Source organism: Penicillium taxi, assembly GCF_028828555.1.
Source record: "Penicillium taxi strain IBT 34144 chromosome Unknown utg000003l_segment0_segment0, whole genome shotgun sequence".
Classification (NCBI taxonomy): Eukaryota; Fungi; Ascomycota; class Eurotiomycetes; order Eurotiales; family Aspergillaceae; genus Penicillium; species Penicillium taxi.
Window position 1 is genome coordinate 256,057 of NW_026643205.1, and position 22,294 is coordinate 278,350.

At 46.0% G+C, this 22,294-nt stretch overlaps 10 protein-coding genes across 10 annotated transcripts; 6 read left to right on the top strand and 4 right to left on the bottom strand.

Moving 5' to 3' along the window:
- Window positions 1-293: 293 nt before the first annotated feature.
- Window positions 294-1,380, bottom strand: N7495_003585 (uncharacterized protein; the record flags this gene model as incomplete). The annotated part of the gene is made up of 2 exons (XM_057206236.1): window positions 294-583; window positions 639-1,380. 2 exons carry the CDS (start codon window positions 1,378-1,380, stop codon window positions 294-296), a joined length of 1,032 nt encoding a protein of 343 aa, XP_057063916.1.
- A 680-nt stretch (window positions 1,381-2,060) lies between these two features.
- Window positions 2,061-2,834, top strand: N7495_003586 (peroxiredoxin family protein; the record flags this gene model as incomplete). The annotated part of the gene is made up of 5 exons (XM_057206237.1): window positions 2,061-2,262; window positions 2,317-2,416; window positions 2,477-2,522; window positions 2,585-2,750; window positions 2,806-2,834. 5 exons carry the CDS (start codon window positions 2,061-2,063, stop codon window positions 2,832-2,834), a joined length of 543 nt encoding a protein of 180 aa, XP_057063917.1.
- An 817-nt stretch (window positions 2,835-3,651) lies between these two features.
- On the top strand, window positions 3,652-5,650 carry N7495_003587 (epsin; the record flags this gene model as incomplete). Its single annotated transcript, XM_057206238.1, has 4 exons — window positions 3,652-3,724; window positions 3,889-3,958; window positions 4,019-4,239; window positions 4,302-5,650. 4 exons carry the CDS (start codon window positions 3,652-3,654, stop codon window positions 5,648-5,650), a joined length of 1,713 nt encoding a protein of 570 aa, XP_057063918.1.
- Window positions 5,651-6,982: 1,332 nt separating this feature from the next.
- Window positions 6,983-8,294, bottom strand: N7495_003588 (Nif3-like dinuclear metal center hexameric protein; the record flags this gene model as incomplete). Its single annotated transcript, XM_057206239.1, has 4 exons — window positions 6,983-7,809; window positions 7,893-8,018; window positions 8,092-8,135; window positions 8,191-8,294. 4 exons carry the CDS (start codon window positions 8,292-8,294, stop codon window positions 6,983-6,985), a joined length of 1,101 nt encoding a protein of 366 aa, XP_057063919.1.
- A 175-nt stretch (window positions 8,295-8,469) lies between these two features.
- On the top strand, window positions 8,470-8,933 carry N7495_003589 (uncharacterized protein; the record flags this gene model as incomplete). Its single annotated transcript, XM_057206240.1, has 2 exons — window positions 8,470-8,689; window positions 8,761-8,933. 2 exons carry the CDS (start codon window positions 8,470-8,472, stop codon window positions 8,931-8,933), a joined length of 393 nt encoding a protein of 130 aa, XP_057063920.1.
- A 356-nt stretch (window positions 8,934-9,289) lies between these two features.
- N7495_003590 (hexokinase family protein) lies at window positions 9,290-11,026 on the bottom strand (the record flags this gene model as incomplete). The annotated part of the gene is made up of 2 exons (XM_057206241.1): window positions 9,290-10,526; window positions 10,584-11,026. 2 exons carry the CDS (start codon window positions 11,024-11,026, stop codon window positions 9,290-9,292), a joined length of 1,680 nt encoding a protein of 559 aa, XP_057063921.1.
- A 583-nt stretch (window positions 11,027-11,609) lies between these two features.
- Window positions 11,610-11,896, bottom strand: N7495_003591 (uncharacterized protein; the record flags this gene model as incomplete). Its single annotated transcript, XM_057206242.1, has 2 exons — window positions 11,610-11,666; window positions 11,747-11,896. 2 exons carry the CDS (start codon window positions 11,894-11,896, stop codon window positions 11,610-11,612), a joined length of 207 nt encoding a protein of 68 aa, XP_057063922.1.
- Window positions 11,897-13,365: 1,469 nt separating this feature from the next.
- On the top strand, window positions 13,366-15,036 carry N7495_003592 (uncharacterized protein; the record flags this gene model as incomplete). Its single annotated transcript, XM_057206243.1, has 3 exons — window positions 13,366-13,447; window positions 13,508-14,033; window positions 14,097-15,036. 3 exons carry the CDS (start codon window positions 13,366-13,368, stop codon window positions 15,034-15,036), a joined length of 1,548 nt encoding a protein of 515 aa, XP_057063923.1.
- Window positions 15,037-16,395: 1,359 nt separating this feature from the next.
- On the top strand, window positions 16,396-17,916 carry mrsA (putative mitochondrial carrier protein; the record flags this gene model as incomplete). Its single annotated transcript, XM_057206244.1, has 8 exons — window positions 16,396-16,433; window positions 16,654-16,723; window positions 16,779-16,814; window positions 16,901-17,033; window positions 17,101-17,193; window positions 17,248-17,304; window positions 17,357-17,801; window positions 17,868-17,916. The coding sequence occupies 8 exons, from the start codon at window positions 16,396-16,398 to the stop codon at window positions 17,914-17,916; spliced, it is 921 nt and encodes a 306-aa protein (XP_057063924.1).
- Window positions 17,917-18,689: 773 nt separating this feature from the next.
- On the top strand, window positions 18,690-21,259 carry N7495_003594 (uncharacterized protein; the record flags this gene model as incomplete). The annotated part of the gene is given in 4 exon segments (XM_057206245.1): window positions 18,690-18,776; window positions 18,827-19,387; window positions 19,399-20,956; window positions 21,039-21,259. 4 exon segments carry the CDS (start codon window positions 18,690-18,692, stop codon window positions 21,257-21,259), a joined length of 2,427 nt encoding a protein of 808 aa, XP_057063925.1.
- Window positions 21,260-22,294: the final 1,035 nt, after the last annotated feature.

Consider the following 22,294-nt stretch of genomic DNA (forward strand, 5'->3'; position numbering starts at 1 on the left):
AATGCAACTTGTAGTTAACTAAGTCTATGTAACGGGCTGATGCCCGCCATATGGATCTTGGTGCCCATTATCCACTTTTTGAGCAGATTAGGGAGCTTATGTAATGTTCAGGCACGTGCTCAGTTCTACTCAGTGAGCAAAAGCAGCGAAGGGGTGAGCACTAATACGGAAGAAGAACGCCAAGAACTGGCATGGAAAAAACGGTACGTACAGTGCTGTCTGATAAAAATTCGCACGGAGTACAAGCCCCACTTTTGCCAAGCCAATTTCTGTCTGGCAGAAACCTCTCAATTCTAGTACTTTGTATACCAGCCGTGGTTCCTAATAACCTGCTCTACTCTATGCGGCATAGTGATAGCTAACTTCTCTAGTATATCAAAGCTAATATTCTCCCAAGCTAGCTTTGCCGTCTCGATCAGTAACTGACGTGTAGATTCGTTATTTGAGAGGTGTAGAAGATCAGGTCGAAGACGTAGGATTTCAGCTTTTAATAGCGCCCAGAGGTTCTCAATCGGGTTAAGATCAGGCGAATAGGGTGGCCATTTCATGACTATAAAGCCAAGCTCTTGTAGGGTAGCAGCAACTAGACGTGCATTATGAACAGGTGCATTATCTTGTTGAAAAATGGCATCATCTACCATACATCAAAGTAGGGAGATAGCGACGAAGAACGGTGTCGATTGTACGCGAGGAAATACCCTGACGGGCAGACAAAGGGTCCCCAGTTAAGGCGATAAGAGGTGTTCGTCGTAGAGAGCCTGAAAAGGCTGCCCAAAACATCTGTTTGACCTGGGTCCCAGTAGCAGGAATTGGTTGAATCTGGCTTGTTTCTTCACCATTCTCGTCTTCATATCGGTCTAATTGATGTTTCGGAGAGATAAAAGACCACTCTGGACGTGCCCCAATACCCCTTTCAACTGTAGATTCATCAGACCAAAAGACACGACGCCAATCATCAGGAGTAAAGTGTTCATATTCACGCGCCCATTGGAGTCGCTTTTCAGCATGTTCAGGCTTTAGATATTGGCTTTTTTTCCTCCACTTCCGAAGATTGCGTACCTGCATCAGACGCCATAGCGCATCACGTCCAATCTTATTATCAACAAGAGCAAGAAGCTCTTTAATCATAATATCTGGGCTCTGCTCCACAGCCTCATATAGACGTTTTTTATCAGCGTCGTTAAGCTTGAAAGGGCGCCCAGAGCCAATAACTCGATGATTTTCAACACGCTTATCCTCCATTCGAAGCGTACTATGAATAGTAGAGATAGGAATATCAGGAAAGGCAAGCTTTTTGATGCGTCTTGCACCCCATCCATTCGTACGTTTTAGCTCACAAATTCGAGAGCGTGTCTCAGGGGACAGATGCTGGCGGGCCATAGGATAGAATCACAAAAGAATCATATATAGAATCATAGATAATATATGATAAAAATAAGAAGAATAGGGAGTAGGTATAGCTAGTTCTACAATAACACGCTCACGCGTTGTTTACTAATTAAAGAGAAAGGCGGTATAAAATGACGGTGTAGAACCGAAGTACTCCGTGCGAATTTTTATCAGACTCCATTGTAGGTGTCCCGTCGCCAGAAGCCGCTAAACTGCCTTTTATTTCCAAAGATCAACGAAGCTTGCAATTGAAAGTCGAGGCCATAGTCTTCACTATTGAACTTTTTGGTAGGCAAATCACCTAGAATTAGAATTGAATGATATGTTTTCAGACACATTCTTGTTCAAATTTTCCAATTTTCAGGTTATTCAAATGGTAGACGAAGTATTTGACAAAGAATTTCCCGGTGATTTGGATGGAATTCAACCTACCATAACAGGCAGTGAAGCTTAATGATATAATTCTAAGGTAAGTCCATATGTAGGTGAGACTATATTGCAATATGCATGCATTTGAGCTTCGAATAAATCAATTTTTACCCAACCTTTGAATTTATGCTGCAATGGAAATTAGGATGATGTTGAGCTAGATAAGGGAGTGATGACGACATCCCGAAATAAACCTCTTTTCCCATCAATTCCATCCTTCACCAAATTATCATCCATCCATCATGTTTGCTACACGCCGCATTGTCACAAAATCTCCGAGGGCCCAGATTGCTCTCTTCCACAGTTCTCGGCCCGCATTTGTTCAGAAGGGCGATGCTATTCCCAACCTGAACGTCCTGGTGGAAAACTCACCCGGCAACAAGGTCAACCTCGCCAAGGAGATCAAGGGCAAAGCGGTTATTATTGGTACTCCAGCTGCCTTCAGTACGTGTAATATTCGATGAAAATAAATGAGTTGCATTCCTGACTCTATCTAAGGCCCTGCCTGCTCCAGCACCCATGTCCCCGGCTTCATCAACCACCCCAAGCTCAAGGAAGCTGGCCAGGCCTTCGTTATTTCCGTCAACGATCCTTTCGTGTAAGCTTTCAACGACAGCCGGAGTATGAAATTGATAAAGATGTTAATCTGTCATGATAGGACCAAGGCTTGGGCCGAATCCCTCGACAAGAGCGGCAAGAGTGGCGTATGTTATTGCTCCCAGCCACTAGTTTCTTGACTAACCGTTATCTTTTTCAAAAAAAATAGATCCGCTTCCTGGGTGACCCGACCGGCGAGTTCACTGAGGCTCTTGACCTCGGGTTTGACAGTGTCGCAATTTTTGGCAACCGACGCAGCAAGCGTTATGCTTTGCTGGTGGAGGATGGCAAGGTCAAAGAGGCATTTGTTGAGCCCGACAACACCGGTGTCAATGGTAAGTATTTGGATACACTCAGGATATATTCATGACTCCTAACTAATTGAACCAGTCTCAACTGCCGAAAATGTCCTTAGCTAGAGCTATTTGCAGCAAGTTTGTATTGCAATCAACCCCAAACTAGATCCGAGCACTCGATCCATCTAGAAATCCCACGAGAAATTCTCAACTGCGCCATTGCTCGTACATGAGCACGATAAAAATTATAATTGGCAGCCACAATCATCAAAACGTCGCGACTAAGCAAACTAAATTGTACATACATACGTAGAACGCTTCCCTTGAAATTGTATATAGTATATAGCAAATCTATAGTCACGACCTGGTCAAGACTCGACGAATATTGAAAATGTGGTTCATCTCGAGTCCGCATATAGTTAGATGGAGACCTCCTTAAACGGCTGACGGAACCGGAACACCGGCACTCATAATAGTCGATATTTTTATTTTGTTTTTCAAAGTTAAATTGAAATAAAGATCAATAAAAGAGGATATTGAATTTTGACTGACATCCCTCAATTTGGCTAGGTAAGAAGTGCATAATCAATCTGCGGAGTGTGTCTCGTCTTCTCTCCCGCTTCGTCATTGCCAAGACTCTGCCCCCATTCTAGCCACTCTTCCCCCTCTCATCTCTCCAACTTCTTCATTCCCTTTATTCTCTTCCTTCAATTCTTTCACTTGACAGTCTTTTTCCTGTAAATCTTGTCTCTTCCTTCCGAACCGGTCGATATATCCGAGAGTATTCAACCAGTGCAATCTCCCGGTACACCTGAGGCCAGCATTGACGGAGCTTGGCAACCTAGGCCACTCCTGGCTAGAACCGCGATCCATTTGATCTCCTTCCACGTGCCTTCCTTTTCTCTACCTAATCTGCGACCATCGCATTAATACTGGCACCATGTCCAAGGTCGTGCGCAGTGTAAAAAACGTTACAAAGGGGTATTCCTCGGTGCAGGTGAAAGTTCGAAATGGTACGTGCTGTTTTCTTTATGCAGTGTGAGGCGATCGTGGCAATACTTCCACTTCTGTTGGTTCTGCTGCGACCTCCTTGCTTTGTTGGCCACTAGCCATGTGGTTGAATCATCGTGCATCCTCTCATTGACGCATGCATGCTGATTATTCCTTGTGATTTTAGCTACGAGTAATGATCCCTGGGGCCCCACGGGTACCGACATGTCCGAGATTGCGGCCATGACATTTGGAAGGTAAGGAGACCGTTGTTAGTTATGTTTGCGAGGTTCCAGTTTAATGTAATCTGCAAATAGCCCAAATGAGTTCTACGAGATCATGGATATGATTGACAAGCGTCTCAACGATAAGGGCAAGAATTGGCGCCATGTTCTCAAGTCTTTGAAGGTCCTCGATTACTGCCTACATGAAGGATCGGAATTGGTGGTTACCTGGGCTCGGAAAAACGTCTACATTATTAAGACTCTGCGCGAGTTTCAATACATCGATGAGGAGAGCCGAGATGTGGGGCAAAATGGTACGATCCATTTTAATCTATTGGAGATGCGAGAAGGCCCATTTTCGCTAACCTATTTTTAGTTCGTGTGGCCGCAAAGGAACTTACCTCGTTGATTCTTGACGAAGATCGCCTGCGCAGTGAACGATCTGATCGCAAGCTTTGGAAAACCCGTGTCAGCGGTCTTGATGACGGTTATGGTGGTGGACATGAACCACCGCGCCGGGAGCGACGAAGACGCCAGGGTGATGACGAGGACGACACAGAGTATCGACTGGCTATTGAAGCCAGCAAATACGAGGCCGAGGAGGAGCGTAAGCGACGGGCAAAGAATTCCGCACCTGTTGATGACGAGGACTTGGCCAAGGCTATCCGGTTGAGCAAAGAGGAAGAAGAGCTCCGCAAACGTGAGCTGGAGGAGAGCAATGCCCATGCGCTCTTTGATGACACCACTCCTGCTCAGGTTCAGCCCACCGGTTTCAACCAAGGCTACCAGCAGCAAGGCGCTGTGGACTGGTTTGGAAACCCAATTAATGCCCAGCAACCGCTGACTACAGGATTTCTAAACAACCAATATGCCCAGCCAACTGGATTCCAGAACCAACCCACGGGCGTCAACCCTTACGCAACTGGCTACGGCCAGTCTTCTGCATTTGATCAGAATCCCTACGGACAGAACAACTTCTTGCAGCCACAGGCCACCGCTCTGCAACCTCAGCACACTGCATTCCAAGGAAACAACCCGTACGGCGGTGCGGCTACGGATTCTTTCTCGCAACAGCCTCAGCAGCAGCAGTCCCAGGAGAATTACCTTTCAGCGGGAAGCAACAATCCATGGGCTGCAAACCAGCCGGCGGAGCCTATCAAGCCTATGATCACAGGCTCCAACAATCCCTTTGCCCAACGTACTCAATCCCAGTTCAACCAACCGATTCACTCGACGGGCCCACCATCACTCAACACCCTAGCGGAGGACCGCATCACCAACCAGTTTAACAACCAATACAGTCAGATGAACAACTCCCCATTCGCTCAACCAAGCAGGCCACTCAGCCAACCAACCCACCCAAATCCGATTGCCAATTTTCAAGTCCCCCAGCCCCCGAAGAGCACTCCTCCTCATCAGTCATTAGACCCTCATCATGCTCGCCTGAACGCCCTTTTGTCAACAGGCGAGGGTCTGGACACCTTCGGCAATACCGGAGATCTACGTATTCCAGCTCAACACACCACACCTGGCACCTTTGTCAACTCCGCTGGTCAGGGTCTGAACAGCCTACACGCCAACCAAACGGGCAGCAACCCCTTCTTCGGCCAGCAACATACCGGCGTTCCCCAGCAGACAGGCTTCATGCAACAGCAACAGCCCAACAACAACCCATGGGGTGGTCAACAGCAGTCGCAGCATGGAAGCAGCTTGATCGATCTGTAATCAGATTTATGCCCTACGTGGACCAATTTCTTAATTCTTTCTCTCGTCGACTTTTGCTGCTGGGACCCCTCATGAACCTGGGATCGCGGATACCACTTGCCTGTTTGGGGGCTTTTCCCCCTCTTTATTTTTTATTATTCTTTCTTCTCGAGTTTCTGCCCTGACTTCCTTAAACAGTCTGGCTTCGTTTCTTTTTACCCGCACCCATTTCCTGTACCCCGCTGGACATAGAGCATTTGCATTGCGAAGCCAAACTCCAGATTATGGGATTATCAATTCTCTTCTTCCTCTCCAATCCAAATTCTATGCCTTTCCATATCCCTTTCCCGTCCCCTTTCACTCAATTTCTCATATGTCTATTTCGTCAGGATATCCTTTTATTTTACCAAGATTTTCAATATTCCTCCTCTCTTAGATGTTGTAGTCGAAACAGATGGGAAGATCTATTAAATCTGAAGATTACCTCAACTGTAAGTGTCAATGTAGAGCTTCTTTGATTGAAATGCCTACTCTCAAAGTCTATAAGAAATGTTTAGTCAGTGCCCATGTGCAACTTGTATGTTCTCGAGCTTGTTGCTTGAACTTTCAATGTTCCAACCAAGTTCCTGAAGTTGAAAGTTGACGAGATGCAACGGACTAGATTTTTGAAGTGTATCAAGTATTGATTCCTGGATGACCAAGATGCAGATTTATAGGAATTGCCGCGCTACTCCATATCTGGATTGTAAGGCACTTTCAAAATCTTTAGGCTCTTTTTCTTAAAAAGACTTCCAGTTTTGTGCAAGCCTAGGTCCACGGGTATACGAAGTTGGCAACACCAAGCCTATATGTTTTCTTGCCAATGTGCCAATCCCTCAACACGCAGCCTCACATTGAGTGACCATGTTCCAGAACATTCGTGCTCCCCCTTCGTCCTGATAGCTAGACTTCTCTCCGGTGGATTTTTTGACCATGGCTACAAAGTCTCTTCTCCCAGATTTGGGATTTGTGGCTTTATAAAATGCACCGTCCGTCTGGGACATGAAGACTGCAAGTGCCCCCAAGAGTTGGGGAGCAGGAGGTTTCAGTAAGGAAGCCATTAACAGTGACACATTCAGTTTTAACGCTGTCAAGGTAGATGTAATATTATCTAGCCAACGCTGATCCTAATTGTGGGTTCCAGTTGGCCATCTGCCTAGACTACGTGACTACTGGCTGCGTTGAAACCATATTGTAACACGGCCTAAAACAATGACACAAAGGGTGAGTGTGGGAGATTTAGGTGAAGAGTTCTGGGATAGATTTCAGATTCCAAGAGTTAGAAACTTTTCTGCTTGAAGACCTTACCATGGCTCAACCACGCCAGACCATGATTCCATATGGATCACGATCAGTCTTACTGACAGACACGTCAACAGTGGCATCATCATATATTTCTTCAGAGGAAGAAGCGGTCTTCCGATCAGTCTCCCACTGCTGAGCTAGTTCATGAAGCAGTTTGTTCTGCATAACACCACGCAAATATCCACGCTCAGAGTTGGAGTGTGAAAGGGAAATGACAACAGATCCCCGCTCCGTGGCTGCGAGAGCTTCGTGGTGACTCATTTCTCCGGTGAAGAGGAGATCAGGAATTTCTCCTCCGCGAAGGAGCACACCCGAGCCAGAGCCGGGACACATGCCTACTGTCCGGATTTGAATGTCATCAATAGACTTTAGCTGTGGGATAGCGATAGGAATGCCAGCTGGAAATCCAACGCCACGGCCAATGTGGTCGATCAGGCTAGTAAGAAGCTGCGCCTCAGTAAAAGTAACGAGACGACCAGCACCAGCAGACTCAAAGCCTTCCGGGATGGTGGCCGAGGGTGAAGGGTGAATTGTGCTTCGGGTATGGGGTATTTGGTGGTCAGATTTTGCTGAACGGAGTGGAACAAGCTCAGGCTGGGGAAAGATAGGTGCAGAGTACAAAGCTGAAGCACAATCTTTGATTGCTGGCTTTGAATCAGCTGTTAGGAATGTGTTCGTCACCACATCGCAGAGCCAATCTGCCATGCCACCAGGAACAGTGTCAACAGCTGTGTGAGGTGAGTAGACACTAATTCCATGTTGCGCCAGTCGCAGAAGAGATCTTTGCTGGGAGTCATCAAGCGTGAGAGACTTGAGGCCTCGGAAGATGATTGGGTCTATACAGTAGTCAGATTAGATGTTTCACGGTTGGCAACATGTGGCTTATGCCCATGTGTATAAAAATGACGAGGACTCTTACGATAAGCAACAACAACTGAGTTTTTATTGCTGATTGCCTCATCTGCAACCGCAGTAGTTAGATCAATGGCCAATAGCACCGAATTCTTCTGACGGCGAGATGGCTCAAAGGGAGCCTCGAGAAGCACTAAATAGCGGCAATTAATACTACTAGTTCCCATTATCCTTTGCTACTGCTTTAAATAATCAAATTGACTCACATCCAGTATTATCAAAGCTCTTATCAGCCAATGACTCTGGATATCTGCGCATAGGTTAACCAAAGGCTCCATGGAATTGTGGGAGGAGCTTTGACACACAGCTTTCTCATAGAGCTCACCACAGCCTTGGTGAAGGGTGAGCATGGAGGAGTAGTTGATGACATTGCAGAGTAACGACGTATAGTTGCAAGCAATGGATTCATTTGTTAAACGAAAGAAGAAAGTTGTAACTAAATAGGAAGGTAGCGGGATGACGATAGAGCCACCGCACGTGCCATCACTAGCCACAATCGCCAAATTTGTAATCACTAATCGCATTTCCCGAAATCGCCTTTTCTTCTATCATTCAAGCTTCATACTTGTCTTCGATCGTGCTTGATGTTCTCCCGCACGTCCTCTTTGATCACACTGAGCAGAGGCTGTCGCTATCTCCTCCGCCCTTCTATAGCTCCTCGGGCGCCATTTTCTTTCTCTGCTCGCTCCTTCGCCGCCGTCAACTCAGCCATGGCCGATACATCAGGTGTCACAGCGGATTCCCTGAAGAGCAAGCTGATTGAGCAGCTGCAGGCACAGCATGTCGAGATTGAGGATCTATCAGGTAAGAAATTGGTTTCATATCATAATACTCTTCTCTAAGGCTGCATACTCATCCGGAGTTCTTTTGTATAGGCGGCTGTGGACAGGCCTTCCAGGCTATTATCGTTTCGCCCCAGTTTGAGAGCAAGAACATGCTTGCCCGTCACCGTCTCGTCAACTCTGTCCTCAAGGCCGAGATTGCGGCTATCCACGCCTGGACCCCCAAATGTTACACACCCGAACAGTGGCAGGCCTTGCAGCAGTAAGAAGGCTATCTCCAGAGAAAACATGATTCTTGATATATGTCAAGTGGGACAACAAAAGAACCAACTTCGTGAATGCGCTTCGATCCACTTCGAACTAACCCGGGCTCCGTAATCAGCGGTCAGCTTTTTCACAAAAAAATATCGATACCACGGAAAGAAACAAATATCAGGAAGCTGGGGCACTTGCTGATATTTGCGTGTATGATAAAGCTTAAGTGCAGCTCTTACACGCTAATCATTTATACTTTTTAACTACTTTTTGACTAAAATTACTCCGTTTTTTATCGAGGGAGGCAGACTCACTGAAGGTCCATGGTCTATATATATTAATTCTTCTTATACCGTATCTACCAACTTTAGATTAGACCTTCGGTTGATCGCGGAGTTCCCTTGACTTTACCCGATGCTTCAACATTATACTTCATGGTAGATCCAATAATACCTTCAATATTTGCGGCCACAGTTCCTGCAAGGACACCCACGCCAATAATCCCACCATCACTGGCCTCACGAAGGAAGACACTCTTTCCATCCCCTTGAGGCCCAGCGTTGATAATGAGTCTGTCGATATATCGTTGAATAGTCTCCTTGTAGTGCGGATAATGCTGAATAACACCACCGGAGACCGCGACAACCAATTCTTCTGGCCCATTCTTCCAGCTCGGGGTTGATGGCATCCGCTCATGAATCTTATTATCCAGGTTCAACTCGCTTACTGGAGAACCTAGATTGTCTCTAACCTGAAGCTGGATCTCCCGCGTGCACGCAAGAAGCCCGACAGTTGCAGCAGCAACCAGTGCAGCAGATCGGTCCTGTACGGCCGCTGCAATCAAGCGAATATAACCAGCATATTTGGGAGTCCATTTCCAATCACTGGAGCTCGGAGCGGGGAGCTTTTCCGATAGGTCTTTTGCAAGTTGTTCGTCTGAATGACTTGAGGCCACGACGAGGGAAATAAAATCTGTTGTCAATGTGTATTCCTCGACCAATTTCACGGGGAGCGAAGACTGTGGTATTCCTTTGGCTCTGTGGAACCAATCATTACATATTATCCGGACCAACTCGCCAATGTACCGACCTCCAACCATATACTCCAGTGGCTGAAATCCAGGCCTCGCAGAGTGTGCTTCCAGCTTGATATCCCATTCACTTCTAATACCAAGTTCTTGCAGTGGTGCAGCAGCACCCCGCAGCGTCCACTCCGTACAAACAACCGATTCCTTAGCATCTGGCTCTTTTTCTTTGATGTGGCCAATTTTGCTTTCATGAAGATCGGCCAATTTCATCGGCACAGCCGCATTGCAGCCTGCACCGACGATGAGACCCATGACGACCCGGGCGTTTGGTAGAGCGCGAATCGAGTATGCCAGAGAAGCTAGCGTAGATATAGTATCATTTGTCATGACAGCAATTTTCAAATTTGGCAGACAGTATTTCTTTTGTCGCTTGATAGGCACATCGGCTGGATCCTCGTCTGCGCGCCGAGTATGGCATTCATAACCATCTAGGAGGGCTTGACGAAGGTTGATAGAAGAGCCCAGGGCAAACCCTTTGCCTGTTGGCATAAGAATGGCCTCATTAACAGATTCCTGCCTATAATTCATGAGTCAGTAACCCGTTCGTGGTTCAAGTGAGTTAAGTTATAAGTACTTGATTGGGAAGCAGAACGATATTCCCATCGCGATCTCCGATGGAACGTCCTTGCAATTTTCTAGATCATCATGTATGACCTCTGCAATGCAGTCTCCAATCCAGGCAAAGAGTGAGTTTGCTTGGTCTTGTCGTAGGCGATCCTCGATCGGCCATGCCTTCTCCAATGTTCGACGGACATGAGAGCGTCTCCCTACTTGCTCTTCGCCAAGCAGATCAATAAAGGCCACTCGGAGATAATGCAATCCAAGGTAGACGGCCAAATAACGACCTTTTTCGCTACCGGTAGGCAGACATGTGGTAGCAGTGGAGAAAAACTGATCAAAAGACCCCGCGGCTAAATCACGATAAGTCTCTGAAAAACGATAAGACAAACGATACAGGGTATCACTATCGACCTTTAATGGTTGAAGAAATGTCTGTAATGCGTTGGACCTCGTCATCTTATTTTCTGAGACCTATTTACGGTTTACCTACTGTATACAGATCTGACAGAAGTTATTAGACGTCGTCCACTTATGGTTTAGTGTTTTGCCCCGGATTCTCGCTTTGTGGGAACCAATCAGAACCGAGTATCTTTCTGGAGTAAGTATCGTCTTCTAGCTTCCCCCGGCCTTCAACAGCTGGATCATGTGCCAGAAGGAGGCATTTTACGAATCCACACACAGATAATCAGGTACGGAAAACTTATTCCTTCCAGTGATCTTCACTTTCGACGTGATTAACCTCTGAGCTATGGAAATTCATATCGAGATTGACGGATATTCTGGTCTAGCAACTTGATGATGTGAAGTAACCGTTTGAAAGCATGAAGAAATTAGTCACAAGACTTTTGGAAAACAAGGATTAAAGCTCCAAACGGTATGAAGTACTTTGTTTTAAAGGTTTCCTTCCACTGGATAATTTTGCCAGTGTTATACAGCCACTAAGACCGAAACAATCTGCCTAAGCGGTATCCGGTTTATCTTGAGAGGTAATCAGGCTACTCTTAAGAGAGCTTTGTCACAAGTTTGCATCACTCATGATCTATACAACCATCTCGGCAGCCTCTTGTCGAAGAATCTTGGGACTTGCTAGCAGTCTCTATAACAACGAAGATCTCTTTGATTGCTTCGTAATACCCATCAGTTTATGTAGTCATCTTTTTAAAATCGGCTTCAGACCCGAGGCTTATCCTCAAGCTTTAGATTCTTGTCTTGATTCATCCGATGAGCCCATGAGAGGTTGAGGTTGTCCAAATCGTTGTCGATACCTGGAGGATTTGTATCGATGGTCAATGCATCCAGCTGATAAAGGTGGCAAGCTTCCCACATAATTCTCGCTCGATATCACTTGTGGAATGAGGAGTGTCGTTGAGGGGCTGGAGAGCTATGTGAGCAGCAAAGATTAGAGTGCATGACGAATTCGTGCCCTTCATATTGGGCCTTCTCCAAAATCATGGAATCATGGTGATATACAAATATTTTTTTGGTTCACCCAGAATAAAAATTAAAAAAAACCACGGAGACATTTGGACATTGTGTTGTTTGTAAAATGTGTTATGGCTGCTGTCGATGGAATAAACTCCATAATAGTCTTGTAGTTTCAGTGACAGGATTTGGTAGGCAGAACTGAGAGCTGAAGCAAAATGCATAAGACCGAAGTTGTGAGCTGTATCGACGAAAGTAGTGGCTGTATAGGCACTTCTTGAATAAATCGTCGGGATAATTTGGAAGTGTTGTAGGAAGAAAGAACAAGAAGTTGAATGTAGCTAAAGATATCGGTATTTGAACACCTAGGTAGATGTTTAGGGGACTAGGCGAGTCAATGTATGAATTCAAAGATTGGTTCATCATCCAATCTGGCTACCCCTGATGCCATCCCCGGGAAGCCGAGCTCCAAGGTCCAATGAAGTGAATTAGACCCAATCTTATGGATCCTTCGCTTCTTGGCTAGAGGCCTGGAATCAAAAGCTGTGGGACCGGATCATCAGACAAACAATAGCCATTATCCTCATCAGACTTCCCTGACAGTGATCGTGCTAGTGGTAGGCTCATATTTAGTGCTGCTTTGCCTTGGCGGTTGATCTGAACAAGGCTGTTATTATTCAAGCGGGCATATAGCATATCCCACATTATCTACTCTCCTAGCGCATTCTCTTGGGGCATCCAGGCATGTTCCACTTCAACCGGTTCCATGGTTGTAGTAGTATCTCATCATATGCCACCTTTCGTAGCAATATCGCCAAGTTACATTGGTTACCATAACTTTCAGTAAGATGAGCCAGAGCAATAAAATATAACATAGAATTTACTGAAATTCTGTAAGACTAGCTTAGGTGCGAATATAACATCACGAAGAAAGCATGAGGCAAAAGATGAAGTAAGCCGTGGTAAGGGATCGATAAGATAGTGGAAATGGAACAAAAAAAGAGAAAGAAAAGTAGGATTAATAGCAAATGTCAAACAGATCTAAAAAAAAAAAATAGAAAAAAAAAACAATAAGAAATCCAAGTCATAAAATAAGTGAGTAAAATAAAAATAGGTAAAGTACTGAGTTTCATCTCGAGTTGTGGTGACTCTGACTCTTAAATCTCCAAGCCCGCGATCTCCTTCTTCCCCACTCCCGCCCCTCCAGTTTTGTGACGTGACTTTGAGCCCCCATTTTGTCCTCCACCACTTCCTCCACCACGCCTCCTACAAAGAGAAAGGCCGAGGCGAGTTTGGAGGCCAGAACCGCCAAGGTCGCTCGCTCCCTTCGCACTACGGCGAGTTCCGACATCGCGACTCCCGCGACTACAGCCATGGACTCTGACGGTGATGAGTTCATGAGCGAATTATCGAATGAGTTCCTTGATGATAGCGACGATGGCAGTCTAGGGGATGGTATGCTTCACTTAAATCAGTTTGTTTTGGTTTTTCCCCTCACTGACATCACTCGATTAGAATACGAAGACAACGATACCGTTTTCTCGGACGATAAGGACCTCTACAAACAGAAACGGAAACCATACGAGGTCGAATACAAAGTTCTAGCACCAGCAGAGATCAAGCGTGATCAACTCGGCCAGGTTAATGAGGTTTCCACTATCCTCGGTCTGCCACCAGAGTGGGCGGCTGTCCTCTTGCGGTTCTCCAAGTGGAAGAAGGAGAAGTTGATTGAGGGATACATGGAGCAGCCGGAGAAGATATTAGAGGATGCAGGTCTAGGATCGAACTTGGACCACTCGGCTCAGATCGAGGTTTTGTCTGACTTCACTTGTGACATCTGCTGTGAAGATGGACCGAACCTCGAAACTTTCACCATGCGGTGTGGTCATCGTTTCTGCGTAGAATGCTACCGGAATTATCTAGCCCAAAAAATTCTGGAAGAAGGCGAGGCCTCCCGTATTGAATGTCCTGGTGAGGGCTGTCATCAGGTAATGGACTCAAAGTCACTGGACCTATTGGTGACTGATGATCTCAAAGACCGGTTCGTAAATTTCTCGCCTCCTTTTTAACAATACTTTCACTGACATGAAAAATCTCAACTCAGTTATCAATTTTTTCTTCTTCGAAATTTTGTGGATGACACGGATAATCTTCATTGGTGCCCGGCCCCTGACTGCGAGTATGCGATTGAATGTCACGTCAAGCCTCGCGATCTGCCCCGTATTGTGCCGACGGTGCGCTGCGAATGTCAAAACCAATTCTGCTTTGGCTGTTCTCGAGCCGACCATCAACCCGCACCGTGCAACCTAGTCAAGCTATGGCTACAGAAGTGTGCGGACGATTCCGAGACTGCCAACTGGATCTCCGCCAATACCAAGGAGTGCCCAAAATGCCTTTCTACCATCGAGAAGAATGGGGGCTGCAATCATATGACATGCCGGAAATGCAAGCATGAATTCTGCTGGATGTGCATGGGTTTGTGGGCGGAGCATGGCACGGCTTGGTACAACTGCAACCGATATGAAGAAAAGTCCGGACAAGAAGCACGTACGGTCCAGGCCAAGTCCCGGCAATATCTCGAACGGTATCTCCACTATTACCATCGATACTCCAACCACGAAAATTCTGCCAAGCTAGATGAAGAACTTTTCATCAAGACGGAGAAGAAGATGACAAGCCTGCAATCCACGTCCGGGTTGTCCTGGATCGAGGTTCAGTTCCTTGAAACGGCATCGCGGGCGTTGCAACAGTGCCGTCAGACATTGAAGTGGACATATGCATTTGCATACTATCTGGCACGCAACAACCTCACTGAGATCTTTGAGGATAACCAGAAGGACCTAGAAATGGCCGTTGAGTCTCTCAGCGAGATGTTCGAGAAGGAAGTCTCCGAACTCGCCAATCTGAAAGTGGACATTTTGGATAAGACCGCTTACTGCAATAAACGTCGTGTCATTCTACTAAGTGATACTGCAGAAAATTTGAAGCGAGGTATGACTGCTCAACTTATATCTCTATACCGCACGATGCAGTGCACATGCTAACTTATTGGATTCAAGGTGAATGGTCGTTTAATGTAAGCCAAAAATAAACCAATTCTCATGACGAACTGCAAACGCCCACTTTCGATAATCTCAGATCAGATCATCTTGTCTGGCCTGTCTTTACGGGCTTTTGTTGCATTTGTAACTCCATTTACATATTTTATCTTTCATACGGCGCAGAAGGTGTTCAGAGTACTCAGACAAGTTCATTTTCAGCCCAGATAGCGATTATTCTTTTTTTAAACTGTTAATTTTGTTTTCATTCGTTGTCACTCGATAGTACTAATACCTGAGATTGTAAAGTCGATACTAGTATATCTGGGGCCTTTCGGCAGCCCCGGAGTCGTGTAGATCAGGCCTTGTCTAGAACTCGCCTTTCTATGAGATTATTAGTACATAGGTAGTGTTGGGTATGTATTATAATGTTCCTTGGATCAGTTTGATTCAATAATCCTTAATATAGAATCCCAAGAATCAGTGAGCAGTATCTTATATTAAGCTGATCCTGGGTTGAGCTTATCAGATTGAGATACCGGAGTGAACCGGTACCTCGCCGATACCTAATTCAGGCATTTCCTGTAATTTACTCTTCCCCATACACCTGTCCGGTATTATGCTATGTAAGCGCCGATGGTCGGGATCAAGTCTGGGCTTTTGTTTCTGAGTAATCGTTGTACTTTCATACTTGTAGGAAAAAATCAGAAGGTCATAGAAATTAACATATTGTAGAGATGATAGAATAAATCAAAATTGATACGGGAATTTAATTCTACTTGATTATTATGGGGTTTTTTTATAAAAAAAAAAAAAAAAAAAAAAAAAAAAAAAGAAATGGACCTGTAAACTAGGGTTGACCAGGAACTCGGTGAACGTCGGCCTTTTATTTTCATCTTCTTTTTCTGGAAAACCACTACAAAATGTTCCGCCAGAAAAAGTGGCAGAAAAGTAACATTACAGCTTATGTATTAGACGTACGTCTCATTATTTTAAAATACCATTTATTTCCAAAAGGGAACAACGGTTTCGACTTTAAAAACAGGTTCGATTTCGTAAAAACGGTTTCTATTTAGTGCTCCTTTTCAAAACCCTTCTTTTTTTTTTACTTCTTATTCTTTCTTCATCTGATTCAATCCTTCTACCACTTTTGTGTGTGGTGACTACTCAGAAACAATCATTCTTGTTTGTTTGGCGATTGTGCCCTTTGTTGCTCGCCGCGGGCCTGATTTACCTCTACCTCGTCTTCCTTCCGCAAACTCGCTCTAAAAAATATCTCTCTCCAACACCACCACAAAGACGTCTCTCCTATTCCGAAACTTCTTCCTGAATTGCGCCTCTTGCGCCTTGAGCTAGCAGAGCTCCATGGCAACGTCGAACGAGGTTCTGGGGGAGGAATATGAGTGAGTTCTTCGCGATTGATTTTTCCTCCATCAGACCTTGAAAGGTCCAACCCATACGGCTGCATCACGGATAGCTTTGTCGATGGGCAATTGACACTTCAGAATACTCCATCTGGGTTTCTATTTGCGATTTCAGTTCATCACGGTTATCCATCACTTTTCCGTTCTCCGGCTCTCCAGGGTTGCCAGCTCAGCAAAGCTAATAATTTTTCGCTCTTAGATATGAAGCCCTTCCTTCCAACTATGGCCTCAGCCGTAACATGCTCGCCGGTGCTTTTGCAGGAATTGCAGTAAGTCAAGATGGATACTCAGCTAGGAATATTGAGACTGATCATTGGAATGAAGGAACATTCGGTGATGTATCCTGTTGACTTGCTAAAGGTACGTGATAGAGAGGAGGAATGATGTTGTTTTTTCTACTGTTTTCCCTTTTCGTGGAATTGTCACTGACAAGGATCTTCCACCAGACTCGCATGCAAATCCTGAACCCTGCGACCGGCGGTCTCTATACCGGGTTGACCAACGCTGTATCGACAATCTACCGGATTGAAGGCTGGCGAACACTATGGAAGGGCGTTTCCAGCGTCATTGTCGGAGCAGGTGCGTGAGACCAATCCAAGAAGAATATACACGCGATCTAGATTTGGGGCTGATTTTTGAGAACCAGGCCCAGCACATGCCGTGTACTTTGGTACATATGAGATAGTGAAGGATATGGCAGGTGGTAATGTTGACGATGGACACCACCCACTTGCTGCCGGTATGGCTCATCTGACTAGCCTTTGATTAAAGTGAATTGCTAACGGAGAATTAGCAACGAGTGGAGCTGCTGCTACGATTGCCAGCGATGCGCTGATGAACCCATTTGATGGTAAGGATGATCCAAACCGATTTCATATCGACAAAATACTGACCAAATCTAGTGATCAAACAACGCATGCAAGTCCATGGATCCGTCCACAAGAGCTTATTTCAATGCGCCAAAACGCTTTATCGCACTGAGGGTCTTCAAGCTTTCTATCTTTCCTATCCTACCACCCTCTGCATGACCGTTCCATTCACTGCCACTCAATTTGTCGCATACGAGTCTATCTCCAAGGTCATGAATCCCAAGGGAGAATATGACCCTTTCACCCACTGCATGGCTGGTGGTCTCGCCGGTGCCTTTGCTGCGGGTCTCACAACTCCCCTCGACGTCGTGAAGACGCTCCTCCAGACCCGTGGTCTCTCCGAGAGTGAAGAAATTCGCTCTGCCAAGGGTCTGTTTAATGCCGCTTCCATTATCAAGCGCCGATTTGGCTGGTCCGGTTTCCTGCGAGGCATGCGGCCTCGAATTATTTCCACTATGCCCAGCACGGCCATATGCTGGTATGTCTTCTCTTCTACCCGCGGTGAACTTTATCTGCTATATATATACTGACTCCATTTAAACAGGACCTCTTACGAAATGGCCAAGGCCTACTTCAAAAAACATTCCGAGTAATGCAGCTGGACTACCATCGAATAACTCCCCTGTCCAGTTGTTCGATATTCGATATACCGTATTGCATTGTAGGCCATGCATTACATATTTTCTTTTTTTTTCCTCTCTCTAATTTCTCGGATTTGAGGCGATTTGGGTGTTTATGATTTCATCCCCAATTTGGGTGGTAATACGGGCAGAGCCCGAAAGTACGCATCTTGGTGCATTTTATCTTGAGCCAGACGCGCCATGGTCGATCTTGCATGTTTGGAGCTTCTGCTCTTTCTCCCACAAAAAACAAATACTAGCGATGTACATTTATGTGAGTTATGAAGTAGAAGAGGGCCGGGGTGACTCTTTCTGCTTCTGAGGCCGGTCTGAAATGAAGGATCGGGTCAAAATCTTCTTTTCTTTTACAAACCGATATGCCTTGAATCTACTGACAAAAAAGATGAAAATTTCAAGAGTCATTGGCTGGGTTTTGTCTGTTGGATAAAGTGTTTTTATTCCCTGGTTTCTTGCATGTACGGATAGGATAGATGGACTACCACGAGCAATGTCAATGTGATTTCTAGAATATTCTTAATGATCTAAGAATAATAACGGGATTAATACTGAAAATTGAAGATCAAAAGTAAAGTAAACACAATTAAATAAATATTGTATACTTGGACGCATGCAGCAACTACCGAACTGACGACGTCACGCCGAAAACTCCTCTAATTGGGAGATCACCGCTTTCCACTCTTCCAACTACCAACTTTCGATCCTGAAATGGGAGGATTTTACCAATGATGCGCCCACGGCCTGCATCTTCCATGCAGAAGACGTATGATGAGTGTTATCTGCTATGCTCAACTGCCGTTTACTTTGAGGGCCAAGTAAGTACCCCTCCATACCCCCGGTCGGATACAATTACTCATGACATCAGAGCAACGAAGAGGAAGCATTGCGGTCCTGGAGATCCGCACTTGAAACCATTTACCATCACAATGCTCGCCGTGTCCCGTCAAATTACATCCCCAAGTCAGAAACCGAAAAGGCCCTGCAGGACTCCATCCGGGCGTTAGAGGTCCAATGCCGTGAACGGGTCGACCTATTATCTGCCCTAAGGGATAGTCGAAAGGAGTCCGCTGAGGCTAACGGTGGCAAGGACCCATCCCTCAAAGGCAAGTCCACTGCCAGCGCAACTACACAATCATCTTCCAACTCCCCTGGTTGGATCGGAGACGGCACGATTCCGGTCGTTGGCTACACAGATCTCTCTAAACCAGCCGCAATACCTGGACGACCATCAATAACGAAAGCACACTCTGAATCGACCATCCCACATGATGACTCTGCTACTATGGGCCTGTCACCGGGAGAATCGCCTGCGCTCCGCGTGAATTCCAACTCTTCGAGCAAATCCAAGTCCCGCGGCTCCAGTCCTGAACGCCGGAAGGGAATGCTGACGACACTGCGGGATGGAAAAAGAAGAAATCCAAGGTTAGTCCTAAAAAGGAGTCGCGGCCGGCCGCCTCCAAAGCTGCTGGTCTTGCCTGGGGCAATCTATATCTCTATCGGACACCGTCAGGTTCGAAGCCTGTGAGCGATCTCGCTCGAATTTCATCGCAACGGAGTGCGGCGAATGACCCGAGCTTCCGTCGTGACCCAGATTTCAAATCTGGTTCTGGGGATGAGCCCTCCACGGGGAGGCTTCCACAATCGAGAGACTCTGCCGGCGACCGGATTCCGGCTGCTCACTGGCGGGAGCCTCAACACCCTACTCCTAGACGACCCTCGCCTCGACATTCTGCACAGCAACATGCCGGCCCGTCACATTCATCTCCTGAAATCCGCAGACGCCCTCCTTCTGAGGGATCTCTAGTGATGCCAGAACCGACAGACTTTGCCACCCCAAGATCCCCTCCAACCCCCAAACCATCTGTCAAACCCAAGCCTGTGTCTTTGCGATCCTCGCTTCCACCCCCACCTCGCGCGACACCAGTGACTAAATCTGAAGGCAATTCCCATTCTACGACACCTCGTCCGCAACGAGAAGTATTGAATAATAGTAGCAAGCCACGAACAAAGTCTACACCACGGACAATAAAATCTGGAGATTCGGCCTATATGTCTCCATCTTCGGGTAGTGATGACCTTCAACGTGGAGTCCATCGAATGAACATTTCAGCAGTAAGCGACGATAGGGGAATTCGGCGCAAAACAGCACCAGTCAAGCGGCGAGAGACGCCACCATCCAGTGATCAAGAGTCATCTGAACAGCGCTCGACAGAAGATGAGGATGAGGATGAGAAGATTAAGAACAACGACGTAGAAATCTTGAGCAAGTTGCCGAGGGGCGTGGACTTACAATCAGCGCGGCAAATCTTGAACGACATCGTTGTTCGTGGCGATGAGGTGCATTGGGACGATATTGCTGGGTTAGAAGGAGCCAAGAAAGCGCTCAAAGAGGCAGTAGTCTATCCATTTCTTCGTCCTGATCTCTTTTCTGGTTTGCGTGAACCCGCGCGCGGCATGCTGTTGTTCGGTCCTCCAGGAACTGGCAAGACCATGCTCGCTCGGGCAGTTGCCACTGAATCAAAGTCGACATTCTTCTCCGTGTCTTCGTCAAGCCTGACATCGAAATGGCATGGTGAAAGCGAGAAACTTGTCCGTGCTTTATTCGCACTCGCCAAAGTCCTTGCTCCTTCCATCATATTTGTCGACGAGATTGATTCGTTACTGTCTGCGCGGTCCTCTGGATCTGAGAATGAAGCTTCACGCCGATCAAAGACTGAGTTCCTGATTCAGTGGTCTGATCTTCAGCGTGCTGCAGCAGGTCGTGAGCAAACTGCTCGTGATAAGAAAGAGGGTGATGCCAGCCGAGTACTGGTGTTAGCAGCTACTAATCTACCCTGGGATATTGACGAGGCTGCCCGTCGTCGTTTTGTTCGTCGTCAGTACATTCCCTTGCCGGAGTTGCATGTCCGTGAGCAGCAGATACGCAGGCTCCTTAGTCACCAACACCATGAACTCACTGATGCGGATATTCAAGTCCTGATTCGTGTGGCAGAAGGTAAACTGGCCTCGGCTCCAACCAATTCCCAAACCCCAATTTCCCTTTTTTCTTTCGTTTTTCTCTAACCCTATGAATCCAGGCTTCTCCGGGTCGGACATAACAGCTCTTGCCAAGGACGCCGCAATGGGTCCCTTGCGTAACCTCGGCGAAGCCCTTCTTCACACGCCCATGGACCAAATCCGTGCTATTAAATTTGAAGATTTTGAGGCGAGCCTTCTCTCTATTCGACCTAGTGTGTCACCAGACGGATTACGCAAGTATGAAGAGTGGGCAAAGGAGTTTGGTGAACGGGGTGGGTAAATTCATATCTCGACCTCAGCGTGTTTTTACCTCTCGTGGCGTTTTCACTTTATGTTACTTGAGATACATGCAATAGAACGTGACTCACGCCTGCTTCCCCTTTTTGCTATGAGCTTAAGCTGGTGTTGAAAATAGGTTCATCTGATCTACCTTTTAGACGGGCATCCACGTGGCATAAAAGTTTTTTTATAGCTATTTTGCCTTCTATATGATTATAGCATCTAATCATGTTGTGAGGATTTATGGGATCAAACATGACTTAGTTCATATTCGGTGTAAGTAATTACCTACTTATCTACCTGCTTCAATAAGCAAACATAATGGATTCAACTTAAAGAAAGTTGAGGTACGGATGAATGATGCTTAAAATGATGCTTAAAATGATTCCAAGGGTAAGCGCTATCACGTGCCAACCTACAACCGATGCATCTGCCAACATTAACATTGATTTCATCCCATTTTCGTTGATACTAACGGACCCATGTAGATATAGAAGAAGGATGGCTGGTAGTCAAATAAAATTACTTGTAATACGGCTATTAAAAACAAGTGATTATAAAAAATAAGATAAACCGCTCGCGAAAAAAAGTGGACGCGCGGGGAATCGAACCCCGGACCTCTCCCAAGATCGAATCAATGAATTGATACATGCGAAGGGAGAATCATACCACTAGACCACGAGCCCAATTGAGTTGAAGATTTCTTAATATCTTTGTTTACAAATCTGGTTGTGAGTTGAACACTTACTTTTGATATTCTTGTTTCAACTACTTAGCACTTGCGGCAGCTTTCAGATTTATTGTTTTATCTTTATATTAGGGCTAGTGCTTACTCAATTTTTCATTTATTAGAGCTGGGCTTATTTCTAGCTACTTCGTCACACTACCTAGGTAGGTTTTATTTGTTCAGAAATGTCCATAGGTGCCCTATATATATGAGGGTAGTACCAATCTAGAGTATTCTTCAAAGACTCATTCGGTGCAAAGGGTTGGGATTCAATTAGTGGAAAAAACTAAGCTTGATCTCTGGAGGCGT